At 40.0% G+C, this 25,669-nt stretch overlaps 1 protein-coding gene and 1 long non-coding RNA gene across 5 annotated transcripts in view; one reads left to right on the plus strand and one right to left on the minus strand.

The window, feature by feature from the left end:
- Positions 1-6,024: 6,024 nt before the first annotated feature.
- SNAP25 (synaptosome associated protein 25) overlaps positions 6,025-25,669 on the minus strand; it is an 85,727-nt gene continuing 66,082 nt past the window's right edge. For 2 of the 3 annotated variants that reach the window (XM_060612052.3, XM_060612044.3), the window contains 4 exons: positions 19,774-19,891; positions 15,994-16,119; positions 13,334-13,478; positions 6,025-7,328 (listed from right to left, as the gene is read on the minus strand). In XM_060612052.3, coding sequence (XP_060468035.1) covers positions 7,260-7,328; positions 13,334-13,478; positions 15,994-16,119; positions 19,774-19,891 — 458 coding nt within the window. In that variant the 3' untranslated portion in view covers positions 6,025-7,259. Of the gene's footprint in view, positions 7,329-13,333; positions 13,479-15,993; positions 16,120-19,773; positions 19,892-20,061; positions 20,180-25,669 lie in introns of all 3 variants that reach the window. The other variant, XM_060612056.3, reaches the window with a different exon arrangement.
- Positions 18,005-25,669, plus strand: part of LOC132665255 (uncharacterized) — a 45,924-nt gene continuing 38,259 nt past the window's right edge. For both annotated transcript variants that reach the window (XR_009604030.1, XR_009604028.1), the window contains exon 1: positions 18,005-18,207. This is a non-coding gene — a long non-coding RNA (uncharacterized LOC132665255). The remainder of the gene's footprint in view (positions 18,208-25,669) is intronic.

Here is a 25,669-nt window from a genome sequence, read left to right on the forward strand (position 1 = left end):
GGAGAGGTATAAAAGCTCTAATCCCTTAGAGAATCTACTTGGCCTAGTTTGGAGTTTTGCCTTTAATAACAGATGAGAATATGCGTTTAGGTCTCTAGGGCTTTCTATCTCCACAGCCTCTGAAAGTTTAAAAACACACACCATTAGCACTTGCCTCATCTTTCCTAAACTGGCGGTTGTCACAGTTTCTTTAAAGAAGTAAGACAGTGCCTCAGAAGACAGCAGTCACCTCCCACACCCCCACTCCCCCAGACACCCAGGATACATCTTGTGTATACTTAAGCTGTCTCTGACACACATAATTTCTTTTTCATCCCTGAGTAATCAGTCTTTTTTATCCTCTTAGCAAAGAGAACAGTATATTTTTGTATAGAAAAGATAAGGAGGAAAGGAAAATAAAAGAAAGCCCACTCCACCCCCCCCCCAAGAAGTTTCCCACAAAATAGCAACAAATAAAAGATGGCAAGGAAAAACTACAGAAGCTTCTAGAATAAGGGCATTTGTCAAGTGCTGGTTGAGGATCCAGTTCTATTTTGAACATTTTAAAATCGTTTTTTCAAGTTCTGTTGTTTAGGGGTTAATGATGGTGCAGAAACCCTATTGCTTTGAATAGGAGGGATTAGTTTCCCTATTTCAGGATTAAGGTCAGTCTTAACGACAGGCTGCCACATCCTGTCAGCAATCCTCAGTCCTACGATCATTCTGCTCTCATTCTGCTCACAATTCTCAAATCCTCCCTAGGGCTGAATGCCTGCTGAGCCCTATGCTTTTTCTTTTGAATATTACTAAAAGGGAAGAATACTAGCATGAGTCCACTCTAAGATGCATGAAGGGCTCACCCTAACCTTTTGTTTGCATCAGGTTCTAAAGACACAGGAGAAAGGAGGATTCTGTAGGCGGCCTCTTTGAGGTTAGATTGATTGTGAAGATAGCCATATTATTCACCCTTCTCCTTGCAATATGACTTTGAAGCTTTTACCAGGAAAGAGGTGGAGTATATTTCCTTATGTCTTGAATTTGAACTGGTTCTGTCACTTGCTTTGGCCAATAGAATATGGTAGAAGCAGTGTGCCTAGAAGAGGTTTTGCACTCTTTCTGACTCTACCATGAGAAAAAGTCCTGGCTGACCTGCTGGAGAATGGAGGCCACATAGAGAAGTGAGGAGCTTCAGCCAATAGCTGGCCAATTCTCAGAGGCTAAGTTGCCCAGCTGACCTGCAGTCTACTATAGTCATGTGAGAAACCCAGCCAAGACCAGAAGAACTGACGGCCAAGCCTAGCTCAAAATGCCAAACTACAGAACTGTGAGCTGAATAAATATTTATTGTTTTAAGTCACCATGTTTTGGAGAAGTTTGTTACAAAGCAGTGGAAAACTGTTATAGAAGGTTCATAGCCCCCACCATATTCTTTGGATTCTTAGCCTAGTTTGCCTCATTTTTTTAAGAATTATTTTTTATTTGAGAGAGAGAGGGAGAGAGAGAGAGAGAGAGAGAGAGAGAAAGCATATGCAAGCAGGGGAGAGGTAGAGAGAGAAAACCCAAGCAGGCTCCACTCTCAGCACAGAGTCCCAGACTCTGGGATCATGACCTGAGCAGAAATCAAGAGTCAGATGCTCAACTGATGGAGCCACCCAGGTGCCCCTCTAGTTTGCCTTAATATTATTAATAGTATTTGCAGCAATGATAACAACATGTAATATTAGGATAGAACTGTAAAGTGTACAACTCATTTGGTTCTCATAACATCCAGGGAATAATTCCTGTGTTGCACATGAACAGTAGCAAAAAGCAATATTAATGCTCCTGACTTTTATGACCTTTGGATACAGGTCAGAAAGACTGACCCTTCACCTTTCAATGGTGAAAAAATTAGAGCACATTTCTTTATAGCAGTGTTTTGGAGGAGATGTTCAGACACTGGCATGTATCTCATGAGAATGTATTGTCTGAGGTAGGGTTTCCCCAGAAGCGAACCTGAGACAAGGATTTCAGGGGAAGTAGTTTATTTGAGAAGATATTCCAGGAAAAAAATAGCGAGGTGGGAAAGAGAGCAGAAAAGACAGCCAATAAAGATAGTGATAATTACCAGGCAAGGTATCGTGTGAGGGATTGGTGATTGATTCTGCTGCAGGAACTCTGGGAAACAGTGTAGAGCACACAGCTCAGAGTTATCCCAGACTGGGGCCAAAGAAACTGGGCATCTACTCACCAATCCCCATCCATCCTTGGTTAAGGACTGCTTCCCAGAACATTAATAGCAGTTCTGGTGTTCTGTATCTCAAGGCAGAGATTTGCAGTGTTCTTCACTGCAGTGTTTTGTGAGTAGAGGTAAGAGCTCAGAGGATATGGGCAGGGCACTAGCATTGTCTAGTAGAAGGATTATGGGCCATTTTTTTTCTGAGTTGCTTATAGAAAGAGGATCATGAACTTAGGCAGTAAGCCCCCTGAACAGAATGGCCTTGAAGCTGTGTTATGGCAAGAGGCTGGAGGAGCTAAGAAAGGTAAAATGGTGGCACCCCATTTAGGATTGGAACACTGGAATAGTTAAATGTCTGGATACTTTGGCAACTCATCCTGGAATTAGCTGTAGGTACTGAGGTTAAATGACTTGTTAATGGTTTACTTTTCTTTGGTTTCCTTGTTTCCCAAAGTGTCCTACATTCTAGGAGATGGATTTGGGCTTCCAAATCCTAGGTAGAGAATTTGAGATTTGTGACTAACTTGCTTGAAGATAAACTAGTATGTCAATGATTGTATGAAGACCACTTGGACCTTGAAGTCAACATTTCCTACTCTCCTGAGACAATTTGACTTGATGTTCATTCCTTGAACACTGTTTCATCCTCTGGGCTTGCTCCTTCCTCTCTGAGCCAAAGATATTTGCAAGTTTCTTCCAGACGATGTGGGAAATAGTTAAAACCAGGACTGATTGAGTTGCAGAGGAGGAGTTCCAGTATTACTAAATGAAAACATATAATTTGTACATTTGTTTCATCATTCCCCAAATCTGCTTCTCAAATGGGTTCACCCTGGACATATCATTTTGGTTACTCCAAACCTTGAAGAACTCTTTACTTAAACTCATCTGTGAGGTCTTCCCCAATCATTCTCTCTTAAAATAATACCTTCTCCACTGTCTGCACTCTTTTCCCCCTTCACTGCTTATGTTTCTGTGAGACACATATCTCCTGATATACTTCATATTTGAATTGTTGGTTTATCTATCTCCCCCAGATTGAATATAAACTCAATGAATGCTGAGAATTTTCCCTGTTTCCCCTGCTGCCTTCTCCCCTTCCCCTGCCCTGTGTACTCCCAATACTCAAAACAAGGCCTGGCATAGAAGTTCAATAAATATTTCATGAATGAATGAACAAATGAATCAAAGGTGTTCACCAAGACTTTTGGCTAAGAAGTCCAGTAAATTTGTCTTTGCTGCTCTTTGTGAAGCCAAATGTCTCCTGGAATTTCCTGGCTGGTTGAATTGAGAGAGGCACAATCCTGGATTCATCTTCCAGACCTCCTTATAGCTTTGGAATCATACACATTTGGTTTGAATCATGCCTACATCATCAATTATTAGCTGAGAAGTCTTGCTAAAATAAACTATTAATTTCTTCTGCAAAATGGGCTAATGACCCCCATTTTGTAGCATTTTCAAGAGGGTTTAATGAGTCAACATAAATGAGGCATTTAACATAGCACCTGGCATGTAGTAGATGATCACAAAGTATGAATCTTCTCCCTTTTCTCTTAATTTCGGGTGCAGTTATCAGTTTGCCGACAAATCAGTGACACAAAGATCAGGAACGTTGGTCAAAGGGGGTGCTGGGGGAGAATGTGAAAAAAGGGAAACTGAAACTACAAATGAAGAGATAGGCCAGAGGAAAGGACACTGCTCCTAGGACCTGAGACCACCTTTCACTTTCTGGTTGTTTGTAGAAGGGCCATGGATGAGGGAGACAGAAGATTCAGCCTTGCCCCAGTAATTATATTTCTAATGTACTTCCTGACTTGGTTCCTACCCAGAGCTGATTCATCCCCTGGGAACATGTCCTCCTTTAGCCAAAAGAAACTGACTGCATAAGAGTTGAGGCTGGACAAACTCAGTTATCCAAGAAAATGTGTTTCAGAATGAATTATGTCATAGGCTTAAAGCAAAATGCTTGTATCTCACTTTTCATGTATCCAGTATAGGGTTTTAATAACACAAACATTCACTCACCTGAGTGGAGATGATTGAGAGGATATGGAATTTGGGACAGAATTTTCTTTTCTTTTAAGTTTATTTATTGATTCTGAGAGAGAGAGAGAGAGAGAGAGAGAGAGAGAGAATCCCAACCAGGTTCTGCTGCCAGTGCAGACCCTGATGTGGGGCTTGAACTCACGAACCGCAAGATCATGACCTGAGTCGAAACCAAGAGTTGGATACTTAACCAAATGAGCCACCCAGGCGCCCCGGGGACAGAACTTTCTAATATGACCCATACGTTGACCCCTTAGCAGCTTTCATATATACGGAATATTTATTCACTTTTTCCATATTCTAGCATCCTTTCTACTACTTTAAAGAAGAAATATGTCGTTATAGTTATTTCTCAGAATAACTTCCCTGAGTATCTGGGTATGTCTAGAACTTGTTCTGAGGCTTGGCAAGAGGGTGAAGAACTGCAAAGATTTGTTGAGAATGAGTTTGTCATCACTGTTTTCGTTCCTTAACTTCTCTTAGCAAACATCCAGAACTGCTTTCAGGGATGAAATTATCTGGTGGCCAATCAAGGCAACCAGGATGAATTCATCTCTATTGATACTACGGGGCAGGAGAGAGAGGCAGAAGAGGTAGTGGAGGTGAGGGAGGTAATGGTGGTGATGGCGAAGGTGATGCCGAAGGTGGAGGTGAGGGCGATGACAGTGGTGGCAGGTGGTGGATGTGATGGTAGTGACTGGGATGATAGCAGTGATAATGGTGGAGATACTGAAGGTATTATGTAAGATGATGAAGTTGCAGAGGAGGCAGAAAGGGGAAGGTGGCAAGTAGTGGCAATGGTGGGGGGAGGGGTGGTACAGGTGCTGGTGGAGATGATGGTGGTAACAATGATGATGTAAAGAGAACTGGAAATATGTCTGCACAAAGACTTGCACATGAACGTCCATAGCAGCCTAACTCATAATAGCCAAAAAGTGGGAACGACTTGAATGTCCGTCAATGGATGAATAGGCAAACAAAATATGGTAGCCACACACAATGGATATTATTTGGCCTTAAAAGGAATGGGGTTCTGTTACATGCTACAACATGGATGAACTTTGAAAACATTATAAGTAAAAGAAGCTGGACACAAAGCCACCACATACTGTATAATTCCATTTATATGAAATGTTCAAACAGGCAAATCTATAGAGACAGAACATAAACTAGAGGTTGCCTATGGCTGGTGGGAGTGGTATGGGAGTGACTGCTAATAGGTATGGGGTTTCTTTTTGGGGTGATAAAAATATTCTAATACTAGATTGTGCAACTCTGTGAATATACTAAAAACCATTGAATTATATACTTCAAATGGGTGAATTGTATAATACATCAATAAAGCTGTTAAAAAAAAGCGGGGTATCAGCAATGTGGTTGTGGAGGGTTCACTTTTGGTGTGTGGGAGAGGAAGGAAGAGTTGATACCTGATATACCTAAATCTATGTTGGGTCAAGTCTGAGTACCACAGATTTTTTCCATAGACATTTTTTTCTATCTTCTGGAAAACTACATTTTCGCACATAGCTGACACTGAATCGACACACAAGTATTTCTGAAACAGATTATAAAAATCAAGCCAAGTGTCACCCGCCATTGGAATCGTGTCTAAAAGGAACATTTTTTTTTTTTCATACAGTGGTTTTTTTTTCCCCCCATACAGTGTTCTCAGCATGCAGAACTGCTTTTTCGGAGCAATGGGATGGAGGAGCCAGGCTTCCCCTTCTCATGTGATTGCAAAATCAGACGGAGTCCATGAAGAAATTAAAGCAGACATCTGAGGTCTATAATTTTTAATAATTTTAAACTAGCTACAAAATGTCAATCACTTCACAAACTGACAGAGGAGACAGGAGGAATTTAATATTACATGCTGTAATGATATTTATCTCACAGTTTATCTATATTTCATTCATTTATATTATTTTTTTTTAAGATTTCTTTATCAGCTACTAAATATCTCAGCAATTTGGTGTGCATAGCTCTAGATTAAGCAACAGAGAATTGTACTGATAACAAACCACAGGGGGAAATGGTGATTAAAAAGAGTCAGCCTTATAAAATTTACATCTCCACACTGTTTCACAGCAAGATTGCTTTCTCCAAAACATAGCCTTCAAAAGCAGCAAACAAATCCTATATTACATTCATTTGACATAGTTCATCCAAACGTATATTTTGCTGGAAATGATTAAGTGGTGAGTGTGTCAAATCCATCTTTTTTTTAAATTCTTTTTAAAAAAAAAGGATGATTATGATTAATAAGTCTATATATTGACAGAAAGAAAGTGACACTACTTCAGTTTTGCTGGTATAACTTAATCTTGACAGTGTCTCAATACTGAGCATGCTTTGTTGTTTTGTTGTTTCTGTTGGTATGTGTGTGTGTGTGTGTGTGTGTTTTCTCATCAGTATGCTACTGTCATGGAAAGATTTTGTTTAAGTAGGAATCTAAAAATCTATTTAGTTCTCATGCATAAATGCATAAATCACATCACTTTTAGTGCAATGCCTGTTATGTAATTCCACATTGTCTAATCATGAAATCATAAAGACAGATGACAGCCATGAGGAACCAAGGACAGCAAATTTTGAGAGTTTCAGAGCCTGACACCCAAGGAAAGGACAGTGGCAGTAGCTCTGTGGAATGTCACAGTTTTACAAGAACAATACTGTGTATTGAAAGAATCAACAGCACATTGAGCATTCCTAAATTGTTGTCATTCAGCAAACACCACTGAGGAGAGAAAAGGAAAAATGAAACCCAAGACATCTTATGTAGGGAGTTAGAGCCACCAAATGACTACTATATACAACCTTTGGAAAGAAAGAGACCCAGAAAGAACAAAACACATAATATTGTTTGGAAGGTGATGAATGACACAAGACAACATTCACAATGGGAGTGGACTGATGTGTGTATGTGTGCAGACCTACTAGGTAATACGATGAGAAAAGCATGAAGGTGCTATTTTGCCCAACAGCATTTGGAAGAGAACACAGGTGGGCGCATTTAACCACTCCCCAGCATCTTTGTTGCACGTTGGTTGGCCTCATCAATTCTGGTTTTGTTGGAATCAGCCTAGAAAAAGGGAAAAGAAAACAGAATTCAGGTTACCTTTTGACATTCCATTCTTCCTTCTTGGTCTATTGAAGGGCCCCTTCTTGAATGAAGGCATCTTGAAACTCCCCCAGTCAGAATTAACCCTCTCTTGTCTTGTGATTCCTGAACCTTTTCCTGTGGCTCTACTTAGACATGATCAAAGAAGCTTGATCTTAGCTCTCATGACTGTTTAAAACTACCAGAGATTATCCTTTTAAGGACAGTGTTACATCATTTATCTTTCTATCCTGGAATGACACCCAATGACTTCTATGTTAGGTATTCACATCTGTTGGATTGAGTTGAATTACCACCACTTATACAGTTGGATTCAAATCATGGCTACCTTATTAGCAGTATCATTTTGGGCCAATTACATAACATCTTGGGGCCTCAGCTTTCTTGTCCATAAGCTGGGAATAAAAAAGAATATTGCTAACAACCATGAGTGTCTATTATATCCCATTCATTCAACTTTGACAACATCAAGATTAATATCAACTATGAGATGTATATTATTATTAATTCTTTTATATTATTATTAATTCATTTTTCCCAATGAGGAAACCAGGCAGCCTGGAGTCAGAGTCCACACTGGTAATCATTATGTTAATCATTATAGTACTTAGGTCTGCTGTGAAAATGAAATGAGTTTATATATATAATATGTTAGAATAATTTTTTACAAAGATTAAGTACTCATCATATCTTATCTTGCAATTATAGTTATTGGATGAAAACTTGACTTGTTTTAGGGATGTTTAATAATTTTAGGCCTCAGGGCACCTGGGTGGCTCAGTCAGCTAAGTGTCCGACTCCAGCTCAGGCCATGATGTCATGGTTTGTGAGTTTGAGCCATGCGTCGGGCTCTGTGCTGACAGCTTAGAGCCTGGAGCCTGCTTTGGATTCTGTGTCTCCCTCTCTCTCTGCCCCTCTCCCATTCACCTGTCTTTCTCTCTCTCAAAAATAAATACAAAAAAATTATTTTAGGCCTCATTTCTGAAGACTCACTCCTGTAAGTCTGATAATTGCCTTTTTTTTTTTTTTTTTATTAAAGTAGGCTCCACGCCCCATATGGGGCTTGAACTCATGACCCCAAGATCAAGGGTTACATGCTCTACTGGCTAAATCAGCCAGATGCCCCTTATAATTAGTTGACTTGTTTTAACAAGGGGACTTTTATCATAATTTTGTGCCTTGACTGATCTCACTGCTTGGGTTACCTTTTGCTGTATATATAGCATGAAACCCAGAGTTGCTACCATAATAAACTTTTAAACCCCAGCAAATGAAGTATTCCCAACACCACTGAGAAAGGTATGAGTCAGCAAGCAGAGGCAAATATGAAGATTCTGTTTAGGCTGTTGTTTTGTCCCAGCGTGATTGGTAATGGTGTCTGCCCCTCCCCAGCCTCAGAAGAGAAGCAGGAAACCGAGAGGCAGTGTGGGAAACAACTGTTTTTCTATCAACCAGTATTTATTCAATGATTACTGATTTTGCATCTACTATGGTACTTGGTACTTTCCTGCCTCCACCAAATCGGATATTCTTTATTCAGTTTAATTGTGAATTCCCAGCACAATCAGAGTTATCGACATTCAACTAGACATTTGCCAAGTTAAAATAGAAATATTGCTAGGTTACTGTAATTCTGAATTATCTGGCAATGGCTTCCTACCATCTGTTTGGATAACCAAAAGTTGACTTTCAAAACAGGTAAGAACATTAATTTGCCTTGATTGTTTTGATCTATAGACTCATATTCTGGACCTTAGTTTACTGATTTGGAAAATAGGTATTCTTTCCAATTTTACTTGGCTCTTAAATCTTCCCTCTTTAGCTATAAATTCTATCAGAAATAATGACCCTTTGGTGCAAAGGAAAATTAAAGGCTCAGACCAGTGTGAAATGTTCCTGCAGATTGAATTATGCTATTTTTTCCAGACTATACACTGAGGAAAGCTCAAATGAAGAAAATCATTCATTTGAAAATGGGTGGCATTTCTGGAGGTAAACATTGTAGAAACTCTTGCATTAAGAATGCACTGGTGAGCCTTCACCTGGTGGTGAAAAGGGATATTTTGAAGTATAACATGAGGTTATTCTTTGGATATTGTCAAAGGTTCTGGAACAGACCTATGTTCAATAAACATCTGTGATTTCCACCTAAATTTTCTCTGAAGCAATCAAAATTCAAGCCCATATATCTGATGCAAAAGGTTCTACCTCTTTATTGTATAACAGAAATAGGATCTTTTAGGGAAAAAATCCTGAGGTAATCTCCTTTTAGATGTCTTCCTGGTATTTGGAGAATGCCTGTGTTCATTCTGTTTATATGCTTTAGGACTGTATTTATGGAATATAGCCCACCCCAGTTTTCACATTTCTATTTAGAGAATCTTAAGCTTGCTGGCATACCCAATATGCTACATGATTTGCCCTGTGAGAAAGCAAGGATGACCCCCCCCTGCCCCCCACTGAGCCAGTAAGAGTTAGAAGGAGCTCATTAGCCCACCACCCTTCTGAACACTCTAGAAATATCAGCTTCAGACCATGGCAGGTAGCTTTTAGGCCCCTGCTCAGAATGCCAGAAGTAGATGTTTATTACCCTACATGGCAGCCCATTCTCATCTGAGGTTTGAACTGGTTCCTTATTATCTTCCAGATGAAAAAATCAGGTCACGAAGCTGGTGAGTGCTGTTGGAACCTGAGGTCTTAGTTTTCAAATGCTGTGTTTCCTCATTGATAGGAGAATTCAAGGAATGCTAAAAGCTTCAGCTTCACTGTATTTCACTGTGTGTGTGGCATCTACTGCTGACAACTTTAGATACTTTCTTCCTTTTTTTCTTTCTTGTTGTTTTTTTTTAAATTTTCTTTTTTTAGCGAGAAAGAGAGAGAATGCACAAGCAGAAAAGAGTGGCAGAGGGAGACAGAGACAGAGAGAAAATCCCAAGCAGGCTCCACACTCAGCACAGAGCCCCATGTGGGGCCTGATCCCATGACCCTGGGATCATGACCTGAGCTGAAATCAAGAGTCACTCAACCAACCCAGCCACCCAGTTGCCCCTACCACCAACACTGACAACTTTAAATCAAAGTTTGAATACCGGGGCACCTGGGTGGCTCAGTTGGTTAAGTGTCTGACTTCGGTTCAGGTCATGATCTCACAGTTTGTGGGTTTAAGCCCCGCGTCAGATTCTTTGGTGACAACTCAGAACCTGGAGCCTGCTTCTCTGCCTCTCTCTCTGTCCCTCCCTCACTCATGCTTTCTCTCTTTCTTTCTCTCTCTCTCTCTCTCTCAAAAATAAATAACATTAAAAAAAAATTCAAAGTTTGAATACCACTATTTCCTGAGCAACATAAAACAACTAATATAAACTTGCCTCATTTTAGTAGTTTTCCGAAAGAACTGTACCACTTTAACCTTAGAAGATTGTATATATATAAATAACTCAAAGCAGAAAGCAAGGTTTTTAAATAGACAAAGTAATTTCTTGACAGTCCATGGGGACGTATTAAAATTACATTGCTTTGGGTGCACCTGGGTGGTTAAGTGTTCCACTTCAGCTCAGGTCATGATCTCACAGTTTGTGAGTTCGAGCCCCACATTGGGTTCTCTGCTGTTAGTACAGAGCCCACTTTGCCTCATCTGACTCCTTCTCTCTCTGCCCCTCCCCCACTCATGCTCGCTTGCTCTCCCTCAAAAATAAATAAACATAAAAAAAATTACATTGTTTTGGACTTCCCAAACTTCACTATCAATCCAAGTGATGAGAAAGGATCATGATTGATGGGGTAGGGTGAAGGTTGTTGTTGGGGTCATGAGAGAATATGGGAGAAACATCAGAGGATTCTCTTCACTCTTACAGTGTGATTTTAATTTACTCTTAAATATGCAGGAGACCTTCTAAACTGTTACCTGTTATCAGAAGTGAGAATTTACATGAGAAGGTAGAAGTCTATTAATAATTGTGCAGCTCATATAACATGTATCATTTGGGGCAACGCTGGGTTGAAATGGACTCTATCTAATCATGTTTAGATTATGATTTGGGGAGTAAGACCCAGGCTGGTTATTCAAAGGCAACTAGACCCCTCTCTCACTTCTTAAGCAATTCCACACCTAAAAGGATGATACAAACCATAACGGCTATTTCCCATCCACTTGCTTGCCTTCCAATTATACCTCATGGCTGCATATGTCTTTGCCCTTGTAGTAAATTGGGCCCCAAATGAAAGGTTTTCCCTAGAGAAGAGAACTAGAAATGCAAAGTGGCAAAATTAAGATGCCACTTGCCTTTCCAGGAACACTTTTTGTGCTTAAAGTCCAACTCCATCAATAAAGGTTTGACCCCTCTCTCTTAGTAAAAGTTCTCCTTCTGGAACTCTAATTGAGTTAGAGGTACATTATCTCTCTACATCCGTGAGTAAATTGGGTCCATTGACAGAAAATGAGTACTTCTTGTTTTTTCAAATCATTTCCTGATGGAAGGTGGTTCAGCAATTATTTCTTAGTTCATTTTTCTGGGCCATCATGGGCAGGTCAGTCTGTGTTGGCTCCAGTGCTTTTTGAAACTCTCAATATTGTTGTAAAATCTATTGATTTGCACAGCTTTAAAAGCTTTAGCATATCAAAGGCTCTTAGCAAGGATAAGTATGTCATGACTTGTAAAAGTCAGTAAAGCACAAGCTTTTTGCTAACCAGCACTGACATTTATATAGCTCAATATTGATCGGGCAAGATATTATGCAATCAGATATTTTTAATATGGGGCACATAGAGCACAATAAGGCAAAGTATTCCCTTTATGTCTACTTCCTTTTTCAAGTCTTGGGTTCCAAGAAACTCAGTATTTAGCCTTCTGATTCAAAGCATCCTTCTCTGCTCACCAAAGTGGAATGAATTATTTAGAAGAAACTCAGGGCTTCAGGCTCAGAACTTCAACATCCTCCAGGGAATAAACTCATACAATATAAGATTAGCCAACTAGAATTGATTATGGATGCAGGATGGCCACTAAACTTATAATGTATCTATTTCTTCCTGTTGTCATTTTGACATTTTAGGAGATTATAAGCAATATTCAGGACTCTACTGATTGGGGAGGGGGCAGAATACAAGATCATAGAAAGTATGTCAGATTTGTATAGTGTGGGATATCAGCTTTTGGTGCCCCAAATCTTTTTATAAAAGCTACCCAGTGTTTCTTTCTGTTCTTTTCCAATCTCAAGCCCCCAAACCCATTCCTTCCCATTCTATTCTCTCCACTTTTCCTTATGCCTCTTGTTGACACCAGGGGGTTCAGTCTTAGAGCCACATCTGGTGTCCTTGTGTGAATTCAACTTCACCAGATTATGCTCTCTATTTTGAGATCTGGACATGTGAACTGCTGAACTAGAAAAGGAATGTGGGCCTTTTTGAACTATCATGAAAGCTTTGGCATTTATAAAATCAAAGCTCATATTCATTTTCTGGTTAAACTAAAGTAAGTACTCTTTCCCATATTTCCTGATTATATTCCTACATCATCTCTTGACAAGCTCCTAACCAACCTTCAAGACTCAATTTGACTTTTATTTGGGAGACTGTCCTATAACTTAACTCTTGAAATCTTCCCTCATCTAACCCTACTTTGAATTTTATGTGTGGCTCTCTTGGAAAATTATATAAATTCATCTGGAGGCTCAATGCTTCCCATAGGCTGTGAGTTTCTTACTAGTGGGGATGATGTCCTTCTCATATTTATGTCCTTTGGTGCCTAGCACAATGCTTGAAATAGAAATATCTGCTAGATTCTACCCTCTTGTTTACTTATATGTTGGTGAATTTGTGTCTTGGAAAATAAGGGGAAACTTCCACCTATTGGTGTGCCTGAACCCAGTATCACAGCTTGAGGGTCTTATTATGTCCTTCATCCTTCCTCAGTGGTTATTTCAGAAGAAGTAATGAACAGTGGAAACTTGTTAACTGCCACCAAGCTTACCTTCTCCATGATCCTGTCGATCTGGCGATTCTGTGTATCAATCTCATTGCCCATATCCAGGGCCATGTGACGGAGGTTCCCAATGATACCGCTCACCTGCTCCAGATTTTCATCCATTTCATTTTCTCGGGCATCATTTGTTACCCTGGGAGTCAAAATGGCAATTTTTAGAAGGTAGAATGTGAGAAAAATCTCAAATACCAAGGACTCAAAGCTTAGGGAAAATCTGTAGATGCCTAGGTATCAATCCTATCTACCTTCACTCTGTTCAGTATAAGAACATTTTAGCGTCTATACATTAGAAAATAATTTTTTTTAATATTTAAGTAATCTCTACACCCAACGTAGGGCTCGAACCCACAACCCCAAGATCAAGAGTCACATGTTCCACTGACTGAGTCAGCCAGGTGCCCCTACAATAGAAAATAATCTTTAAATTTTATTTTTGAACTCTTGAGTTTATAAAGAAGGCATATTAAATAGATTATCTACTTCTCTTATTTCCACCAGCTCATCGCTTCCTCTCTTCATATGTTTATCTCAATTTTCATTTTTTAGGAATAAAGTCATTTTAGTTGGGAGCATTATAAGTCGGAGAATGAAGATGGAACTAGTTAGAAACTGTATTTTCCTTCTGAGATGTCAACCAACATCTCCAAGAGTTAAATTTAGAGTGAAAGAAAAGGCTTATTGTGTTAAGTCAGAGAATTTCTCTGCTCATGTTCTTCCCCATTTGGGACAAACATCCATGGGAAGGGTAATGATAATTACAGTCTGCCCCTTAATCCAGCTTGCTCCCAAGAACTCCAAAGGGAGCTACTTGTTCAAGATGATTTCTATTTGCTCAGATTTCAATGCAATGGGGGTTTTGGTGGCATTGCAAATGGGTGATTTCAAGGGAAGAAATTGCAATAAAAGATTATTGTCCCATTTTGGGGAGGAAGGAGTTGGCTCTCAAAGTGCCTTACCATCTTGCCATTTTTTCATAGCTCAGCTTGAAAGTTACAAAGGTAGTAGCTCTTTATTACAAGTGGTAAGTACTCATTCTAGAATGTACTGGCTAATTAACATTTTACCACTGCAGATGGTGATAGCCTAAAAATGTCCAGAGGGGTAAAAAACCCATTCCCCATGCTAACCTCCAGAGTTGACTGTTTCATTAAAGTTTTTAAAGCAGACTAGACCAGGGGAAATTAAAGGAGAACTTCTTAGCTTTTTAACATAAAAGTTTATTTTAATGATCATCAACAGCTAAGGCATACTTCTAGTTCTATGATTCTCAACAAATCACCTGAGCTTTAAAAACCACAGATGCCTGGGTCTCACTGCTAGAGATTCTGATTCAGTTGGTGTAGGTTTGGCTCAAGTCCCGATGTTTTAAAAAAAAGCCTCAGGTACTCTAATGTGCACCCAGGATTGAGAATGCTTGGTCTAGTTTCTCTGGGAGCAAATAGAAGCAAGAATAGAATTGTCAACTATGAGGCTTTATAGACCTTATACCTAAGTGACAGTAAGCTGTCACTTGAATCTGGATTATTGGTTGGTAATATCAGCTACAATGGTCCAGGAACAGATAGATGTGTAACTATCTGTACACCACTCTAGTCAATGGTACCCTAGTCACTGCTGAGCTCCATAGTAGCCTGTAAAAAGGAATCGTTTTTTTTTTCCCCTTTTCTTTTTCACAACAGGAATATTTGTCATTATTATTTTGTTTCCTAGTCTCCTGAGAGCTGAATTCTGGATAGGCAGATCTGTGTAATTTGAGATTTTTAAATGGGTATTTAAGTTGGCTTTTGTTTCCAGGTCTCAAAGGAAGTAAGAAGTCAGGTATGCTTGTTATTCTCTATTTGTACCCCCAGATCCATTGTTTGACTGGTTTTGCTCTCTCCCCAGAGATGCTGGCCTCTCTACAACTACATCACCCAGCTTCTCTTACCCTCCAGCTAGACTTTGGTGGTGACCAGTGAGATACTGGAGGGCAAGAGGAGACAGGAGTGAGGGCACTTATTTCCCTTTCTCGTTTCCTGCTGGTTTTGCAACAGCTGCATTTCTCTACAGTCTCTCACCCACAGTGGTAACTATTGTCAGGTTCTAACAATAGCTCCTGTCCCTTTAGGACTCTTCCCGCTGCTGCTAGTCCACAAGTGATTTACTATTGCTTGTTATTAGCCCTGCCCATGCCTCTATAAACAATCTCTTTAGTAAGTTCTGTTCAATTAAGTTTGTGGAATGAGATAGATGCCCATTTTCTGCTGCACTGATACTGGATGTGGTCACATGACCTGCTTTGTCTGATGAAACTGGCAAAGCTGACAAGGTTTGTGGTAAGTGCTTGTGCGTTGGAGCACAATGCTTGGAATGCTGCCACCACGACATCAGAAACCAGGGCTTTTCTGCTGGAGGGACTACACGGAAGAGAATGGAGGTGCCCTGCCAAGCCAACCAACAGACAACTGAGTGAGACCATCTTGGGTGATCCCGCACCAGTCTGCACGTAATGAGGGAGCCCAAGAGGGGCTCTTGGAAGAACTGTCCAGCCAACATACATATTTATAAGTAACCAGTAAAATGGTTGTTGCTTTAAGAACCACTCAGCTTGGGGTGATTTTTTACTCAATAATAGATAATTGCTATAGGACTGGCTGCACACGGCTCACCTCCGAATGAAGCCACCACTGATGGCCATCTGCTCCCGTTCATCCACCACACGAGCAGGCTGGCTGGCCACCACTCCGTCCTGATTATTACCCCAGGCTTTTTTGTAAGCATCACTTGATTTAAGCCTATGCAAAAGAGAGGGTGAGTGACAAGGCAAGGGGGTGGAGCATCAAGCTCACAACAATGGTTACCTCTTCAAGCGAAGAACCGAACCAAGCAAATGGGTTTTAATTTGAGGCATTAGAGAATACCGATATATCATAATCTGGACCGAAACAGTTGGCCACCACCATGCCTCAGCTACTCAGCATTTCATTTCCAATTGAGCCAATTGCAATTGTCTAGACTGCAACCTTTGCCCCAAAGGTTGTTCTTGTTTTGGTTTCTTTTTGCAGTTTCGTTGGATTTAAGACAAAGATTAAGGTAGCTGGAGGACATTCAGTTCTATTTCAGTGGCATGGTTATATTTTGAGACACAAAACACACAGAAAAACATACTGGCAGACAGACACATAACAAGACTGCCAAGTAGAGTGTGTACATCACACCACAGCAACACACTGTCATCAAGAAAAACACACTTGACTGAGTTTTTACACACCATCATGCAGATTCCCTGTTTTAATTTCCCCCCCAATGCATGTACAGAACTAGCTATTCCAACTCTGCATGAAGGACATAATGGACTGGTGGTTGGCCAAGGGTGGTGGTCTTTGAGTTGCCTCTAGTGTGATTTGAATTAGATAATATATCGGTACTTCCAAACAGTCACTATACATCTAGTTGATGTACAAACCTTTGTCCACAGAGACAAAAAGTAAAAGAGGCATAGTGAAATGAATGCAGGAAAATAGAAGAGAGAACAAGCCATCTAGCACCAGAAAAGGAAATCCCTCTATATCTTCTTCATGCACCAGCTACAGGCATGAGTAGAAAGTGAAGCATTCTCATTTAAGCCAAACTACTCCAGGAGTTGACCATTCTCGAAAAAGGCACTAGCAGGACAGTAATAGCCTTCATGAGGATTTGAAACGCAGGTTCAGTAGCTTCTTTGTCAGGCTGGGGGGTGGGCAGGGTGGGAGTGATTACAAACTCCTACTTCAGGCTATCCTGGGGCGTGACAGGGGAGAGTGGTCTGGAACTGGTGTGGTCTCCATGGGCCATATTTCACTGAGCTGCCTTGGAGATAAACTTAAAATCCAGGCATACCTGTTGTGCCCAATAGAAACATGTGCAGCATATTTTGGTGGGTGTGTTGGATTAAGGCAATCAAAGATGTTTTTAGGTTCTTTGCATAGTAGAAACCATATGCTTTTCCATCCAAAAAACAAGAGAGCTTCCTTTGGTCCCATGTTCACATTTTCCATTATAAGACAACAGAATTTAGCCCTCCCCCCCTTTTTTTTCATGCACAAGAGAATCACAGCCATCTATTAAAACTGGCTCTAATACTAATATTTGCAGATTGAGAACCAAGCAACACTGGAGATAAATTGGAAAATTGTACAAATGGAATTTCAGCAATTCCCACAATCTAGTGTATAACGCCACAGCCCTGAGCTGTCAGAATTTACTGTGCTAAAGAGCCATGGGCCCACTCAGTGGGACAGCATCCAAAAACTAATTTAATAGAGCTCAGAGTCTGGCTTTGTTTTTTTCCAACTCCCCACCCCCTCCCTCCTCCCATTAAAAGAAGTTATATGGACCTTGTGATGTTTTCTGCTATGTAAAATATCTGGTATACCATCTTTGGCCAAGTCAAGGGGGTGGGAAAGTTTGCGTTTCTGAAAGAAGGCGAATCACTGCACCCACAATGCTGCACATAGACTCACATAACTGCCGTACATCTACCATAGTCCTTCGAAACATGCTGAGACAGGGCGAAGCCCTCAGAGAGTCCAGGGCACCACCAGCCACTGCATTGTGACACATGGTTTTTAAAGCATTATTTACACACAATAGGGAACACTTCAGTCAAGCTTTGAAGCTCAGTTAGGGTCTCTTGTGCAATAAGGAATTAGTGCCAACTACTATGTGGAATTCGTAGGGGCCATCGTTTCATCTGAACATTAGAATCCATACCGGGGTTGGGCCTGCCTCCACACTTTCTCCACACAGTTGAAGAATGGGGAAATTGTATCTGTTGGAATTCACCGCAAAACAGGTGGAAATCTCACCTGGGGGGACAAGTGGCCACTGAAAAGGATATACAGGTAAATCTTGACTAACTGGAATGCATAGCAATGAGTCATCTTGGTGAATTAAATGCCTTTCTTAATTAACAGTGGGCCATGGAGGAAAATTTTGTTTCAGGGGTGATCGTTGAATATCTGTTAGATTCTCAAGCCACTTTCCTGCTTTAGAGTTTTAGGGTAGTGAACATGACTGACTTTTTCCTTGGTTATAGTTTCTCCTGATGTGCCTGATGGCCTTTCTTCTGAAGATCAACTCTTATTGTTTGGTTCCCTTAGGTATGGAAGTTATAGGATGTAGACTGAGTGGCAGAATGCAAACTTCCCAGGTTGCCCTTCAAGGAAAACCATTTTAAGTCTCTGATGTGATTTCCACCCCACTTTGCTCAATTGTCTCTTTTTACTAAAAGTGGACGGAAGAAAAAGTATCAATACATTTGAAGGTTCCAGTTAGCTAGATTCCAGTTAATCAGGCTTTACCGTAGATCATTCATTTAAAACCGTTTTAAATTTATTTGTAAATTGAGCCCCTCCCCCTCCTAAATAGGAAGTGGGATATTTTAAAATCAGCCTCAAAGTTTAAAGGATGTGAATGGTCATATAATCAGCTAGAAATAACATCAATTGCTGTTCTAAAAGCTAGGATCAGGAGAGCTTTTAGGAAAAAGGCTTCTGTTCAAAGGGAGGTGGGAGGAGTGAGGGAGATTGGGTACGGGTTTAATTTTCCAAAAGCATGTTGGACAATCCACTCATGCATTTTTTTTTTTTCACCGCTAGTCAAATGAGACTATCTTCCAGAACCCTCATTTTCAGGTTCCTTCTGTTGCAAACCTTTATAACCACATGTCACATTTCTGCTACATTCCAAAAAAGCGTTGCAGAACCTGGAGGACAGTTGAATGTTTTGTGACGTCGTGCATGCAAAATCTACACATTTCAACATTTTAGGCAGTGTACAGGTAGATCTTCCAAGAGGAAGAATTTCGGAGGGATGGGTCCAATTTGAGTAAAGCTTGAGCACTTCTTGCTGAAGGGCTCATGGCCTCTGCAGTGGGTGCAGCTATGGCATCTATAGTCTAATCGCTGGACAGATTTGGTAACTGGTGGGGGAATCTCTTTCATACTCTCTATCTTACGGATGCTTGCTTAGGCCAAATTACTGGCCTCTTTTTCTTCCAAAAAATCAAACCATGACATATGTGTTTCTCGACTTCCAAACTCACCCCCCAGTCTTTTCTAACTCTGCAATTTTGGCTTTTGGGGTTGGGGGAAAAGAAAATTCCCTGGGCGCCTCTTTCTTGAGGCTGGTCTCTGGCTCAAGGTACACTTTCTGGAAAATGTTGAAACGTTCATCAATAAAAGTTGCTGACAGTGAAGCTTTCACTGTAGTATGCCTGATTTTTAATGCATCAACAGTAACTCCTACTAATATCATCTATGCTATGAGATGAATACATTGGAGACGGTATTGATCTGTTCTGCATGCCACATGCTCATCCTGCCTCTGTGCTTGGCAGGAATGAGCTTGTCAAGGCTTGGAGATGGGCCTTGGGAAACCAAAGCTTCAGGCAGGCAGGCAGCACCTACTTGTTACAGGGACACACACAAAGCCCGCAGAATTTTCCTAGGTCCGTCAAATTCTTTTCTGCTTCTTTCATGTCCTTATTGATTTGGTCCATCCCTTCCTCAATGCGTTCCAGTTGTTCTGATTAAACACAAGTATTTTATCCCCACAGAATGAAGCAGATGGAAAAGGACAAAGAAAAAAAAGACAAAACTTCAGACATTCACTTTGACATTAAAAAAGAAAAAAATAAAAAGAAAGAAAGAAAGAAAACTGGACGCCACAGATTAGAGCTGGTACCCAGTACCTACTTGTTACAAGGACATATGAAAAGGCCACAGCATTTCCCTAAATCTTTTAAATTTTTCTCGGCCTCCTTCATGTCTTGGTTGATATGGTTCATGCCTTCTTCGACACGATCGAGTTGTTCTGGTTAGGACAAAGGGATGACAGCGTGGAATGAATTTTTTGGGGGTTTCCAACAGAACATGAGAAATGACTATGTGGAACGGAATTTGAAAGAGAAAGATATTACAATGCATGGTCCAAGAGGATGCATTGCTGTAGACTGGTGCTGCTGCCCTACACAGGCATAAGTGGAAGGAAACGAACAGAAATGATGTTCAAAATAGTTTGTAATTCAGACACGATGGGATGGGGTAGGTAGGCTTGTTTGATTCTGAGTGTCCAGGAAAACAGTACAGCATATTCACTTACTCAGACACCAGTGAAACCCGAGAGAAAGAAAAACAGGGTGTTAGTTTATGTTTTAGGCATTCAGATTTCATGCCACTAGAGAAGGTATCTGCTTCAATTTTAATTATCTCTATCTTTTGGCTTTAAGCATCCTCGATCAGGTACAGGTAGAAAACAGAATCAATCTTCTTTGGGGAAAATAATTACAGTGATAATTAGCAATGGATATCGGATCTTTTTTCCCCTAGTAGTGGCTGTCTAGCCAAAGGTAGGCCATGGGCAGTTTTGGGTTTTGAATACTTAATCCATAGACACTGTTAAAAAAAAAAGTCAACATCAACAGAGTAATAATATGCCAAGTACCAGAACATTTAAATTCCTCTCTCATCCTGACTTACTTGCTATGTAAATTCTGGAAGGCATTTCACTTGATTTCCCAGTCTCTACAATGGGGGGCATGTTAGATCCCAAACCCAGGCAGACAGCAGGGAAAATAAATGCTTGGGGCTCTGGAGGAGGGGTGGCAGGCTGGAACATAGAGTCATCACTCCCAGCAAAGCCGACCCAAGTGTATCTGAGACATAGATCGATAGCCATAAAACTGGCTTGTGCTTCTGGGTTGCCAGGGTTACATTCACTAATCTGATTAATTTTTCAACAGTTGTCACCAAATTGAGTAAATTACATGTTCAGTAAAGGGGTTTTTAAAACAGCTTTTAAGACTGTTAAAGGGAAAGAACAATGCAATGCCTATCTAGTTACAAAACCTAATTACACTTCCATCCCTCTTTTCATCTACATTTCCATGTACACATGCTTCTGGGAATAAAAGCTTGATTAGAATAAAACTGATAAATACATTTCCAGTCTAAGGGCATAAATAATCATTTAAAAACAATTTCACATTAAATTGTAGAGTGAAGATTATCATTCCAAAAAATGAAGATTAAGTTCCTTGCTGACCCAAACTGGGGAAACTGCCCATTTGGAAATCAAGAGCCCATTGTGTTCTCTCTTGTGGGACAAAGGATAGAATCCAGCTTATTTGGAATCTGCTACCTGTGCTATGCACCTCAAATGATGGATGAAGGCAAAATTTAGGTGTTTCTCCAGCGTTGGATAGCTGGAAGAAATAACAGTGTTGTGCTGGTGAACTTTTGCTGAGTATGTATAGGTATAGTAATGTCTTTAAGAAAATCTTTAAAAAGACTTTAAAAAAAATTGATGACAACTCTTGACATCCTAGAAGATTCTGTACCTTTCTAAAGACTTTTTCTAGTTCCCATTAAAGAATGTAATAAACTAGTCTGCAGATTAAAAAAAATAATAACTACTGAATGAGGGGATTGGGAGAGAGAGGCACAGCTCAACATTGTCAAAAGAAGAACCATGTTAAGTACAGACAGAAATCCCAATGGAATAATTGATAATAGCTTTCTGGAGTGCTGGGTTAGGATGGGATTGAAAGACATCTGGACTCAGAGGGAAAGCAAGCTGCATTCCACTAATACCAGCTGAAATACATGCAGATTATGGCATGGGCATACATATTCCGGCATTTGTCCTTCCCAAGGAGTTTCTCTTGAGTTAATATTTTGGCTAAAAATACAACATTTCAGGAGCCCCACCCACCATAGCCCCAGGGATTAGGCAGTAATAAAAATAAAAGGCAATAAAATAAAAATGTGAATTGGTCCACAAGTGTTGTATTTCTGAACCAGGAATTCAAAATAAAATATCAAAACAAACAGGCTGGTCCCAATCGGTATTCCTAAAAGCTGGGTTCTATCATGGGTTGTCAGATTGTTAGGCAAAGGTCATAGCGAAGAGAGGGATGCCAAAGCTCTTACGGAAAAGTTGATTCAGAAAACTATGTTATAGCTACCAATATTGGTTGAATTGATCATTTTACCGAATCGAGTCAAACCTTTAATTAAAAACATGTGGAACCATTTTGTCATAGGTATTCTAACTTTTCATTTTTAGAGTGTACTGTTATGTTTATATTGGGACTTCATACAATTTCAATGGATTTCTGTGAGGAATCTCTCAGCAAATCCTTGAAAGTAATCAATATCCTCATTCCATTCCAGGGTGGACAGTAGCATCCAACTGACTGATGCAATGTACTGTCCATTGTTGATTGTTCCTTACCTCCCTAAGCTTGCTTTTTGGTTGTTTTCTGTCTCTTCCTGGAGACTAGGAAGATAGTAACATTTTGGGTTAGGAGAAGTATTCCAGTAGATGATGCTATATGTTGGGGCAAGAGATAGTACTTTCTTTCGCCATGTTTGGATGACTGGTTACTTGTGATAGATCCACCAATGGCAGGATGCTCAGGGATCTAAGTTTAGAGACCTTTCCTACTAATCTTATTTAAGTAAGGCAACATGAGGCCCTTAGAATCCTCGACCTGGTTTAAAAACACACAGTAGAAGAATAGCAAATGTCAATGCTATTGACCCAGTGTGCAAGCCTTCCTGAGTATATTCAGTTACCAGATGCTGCCTACATGATTTTCATTTTCCTTAGCATTGATGAACATATGGAAATTCATTAAATAAGTTTAAATAGTCACGTGTGGCTAGTGGCTACCATAGTGCAGCTTTAGTCATTCATAACAGATATTGGTGTGTAGACTTTAGCAAGAGGAATGTTTTCTCAAATGCTACTTTGTACCTCCATGAACCTTTTAAGAAAGTCGGCGGTCACTCTGGGAGAGGCCTACTTTGCTTTTACTCTGCCAGGCAGAGGTCAAAGATTTCCCTGTTTAGTTTGAAATTGATCCCATGGGATTGTCTCAAGAGTGGAGTCTTCAGCATTGAAACAAACACATAACCCAGCAAAGGCCAACAAAAGGAATAAGAGATACAGAGGTGAAAGGTTAAATCAGCCCACATTAGTGATGAGGTTGCTTTCATGGGGATTTCACTTGGAAACAAGTTTTCTAGAGAAATAAAAGTCCCAGGAATCAGTGCATTTCCAGGGCCATCTGTCATGCTCAGTGCTCCTTGGTGTCTCCTGATACCTGGGTATAAAACAAGAATCCCATAAAGAATTGCCGAGTGCAAGCCTTTGGCTGGACAACCTGGAATGGTTCTTTAGAAGGATGTCTGTTTCTTGAAACTCCTGTGCAGCTGCAGGGTAGAAGCAATCAACATTTTTGGTGTTGAGGCATAGACAAAATTAGTAGAGCATAACTGGAGAGACATTTTAAAGCAGTTACTGATCTAAACAATTAAACACAGCATACACAGAATTAAAATGCATTTACCATGGCAGTGAAGATAGTTGTGAAGATATGTTCATCTGTCATTTTAAAAGGTCCTAATCACCTTATAGTATAAATGGAACGTGTGTACCACTAAAGACCAGGCAGAAGCCACTTGCTTTTGGAGGTTTTACAGTTGCATGTTTTTTTTCTCAGTACCAATGTAATTACCATGCACCTGGTAAAACCAAAACTATTCTAGAAAATATGTTTAACCAAAGAATTCAGCATTTACTGTGATGTGGCCACAAATGAAATGTTTGAGCTGAGAACATTAACTATCTTGGGAGGAAATCTGTTATTCTGCTTTCTTTCTCAGAGAATAATATATAGATGTTCCTGGGAATCATTTGTGCTTATGAATAATATATTTTTGTGTGGAGATTTTGGCAAATTTTATTTCTAGATTTTCTTCATCAAAGTGCAATGAAATCTGCAACTCAAGTAAGCATGTTATTCACTTTCTCTCTTTTTAAATTTATTTAATTTTTTAATGTTAAGTAGGCTCTATGCCTAATGTGGGTCTTGAACTCACAACCCCAAGATCAAGAGTCTCACGCTCTACCTACTAAGCCATCCAGGCGCCCCACTTTCTCTTGATTCCACATTTGTATGTATTATTTTCCAAGTCTTCATGTCAATGCATTATAATATTGGGGGGAAAAAAGCATCATCTTGAGCCTTTCCGAAAGTTTCCTTCCAATTATCATGCTCCCTTTTTCACTCCCTTCACATACAAATTACTAACAAAAACAGTTAATAAGATGGAACTCCTAATTATTTGGGTATATATGTATCAATTTAGCTCTGGAAATGAGGTACTGCTCTTCTACATGGGCACCTGCTGTTTAATTTTTTTTAAAAATGATTTGCTATGTCCTGAGTTTCAAAATCTGGCACATTGTTACACAGACCAAGCCAGCAAGTCTCACAATTATAGCAACTTCATTTGGGGAGTTCTGAAGATTGCCACAGCTACTGTAATTCCTTCAAAATACAACTACTTCACTAGACTCCCTTACTTACATACACCTTTTGATAATTCGTATTTCAAAAATTGCAGGGAAGTGTTGGGCTTGATGTTAAATTGCTTTTAAAAGCTTTTTCTTTTGTTTTTTTTTTAATTGGTTGGCATCTATTTATTGACAAAGTTCAATACAAATACATAATATAGAAACAAAAGCCTTTATATGACAGTCATGAAGATGTGCCCCTCAGAACTCTCTTCAAGAGGGAATTTGTAGTTAGTTCACATCTCTAGCTGATGCACCTATGGGATCCGCCAAAGCAATTGCATGGAGACCATGCTTCAAGCATCCCTGGGACGCTTCTAGCCTAGAGCTGAGCACAATGGAATCACTAAAGACGAGGTATTCCTGCCCATCATGGGGCTATCATTAGGTTATCTTAGCTACTGGGCTCCCCGTCAGCTTGGCTGACACTTTCTCAGAGCAGTATTGCAGTCTGAGACTCTTCCTCCCCAAACCTCCTCCCCTCCATTCCTCTTACAAGTGTCAGACCTGTGTCAATCTGACTGGCTGTCCCTGTCTACTCCTGCTCCTCGTCTCTTGACTCATCACAGTGTCCATAATAGATCTCAAACACTTCTGATTCTTAGCATTTGCTTCCCAGAGGATCCCAAATGATACCTTCCACTAGTTCCTCCATGTACCAGCCCTAACTCTTCAGAAGTTGGTTAAGATTTATCTCACTTAGTGTAATGATTGCAGGATATTTCTTTATGGCCAGATCATAATTAATTTGGTTGCTCTCCCCACTGATAGACATTTAGGCCGTTTCCAGTTTTACACTATTATAGGTTAGGCATGTATATTTCTCTTCTTATAGCTGTCAATGTATATCTACAGCATATAATTCTAGAAGTAGAATGTTTTGGTCAAAAATGCGTGCACCTCATAATTTAAAGGATCATGACATTACTCTTCAAAAAT

The sequence above is a fragment of the Panthera onca genome, chromosome A3 (genome assembly GCF_046562875.1).
Source record: "Panthera onca isolate mPanOnc1 chromosome A3, mPanOnc1 haplotype 2, whole genome shotgun sequence".
Taxonomy (NCBI): Eukaryota; Metazoa; Chordata; class Mammalia; order Carnivora; family Felidae; genus Panthera; species Panthera onca.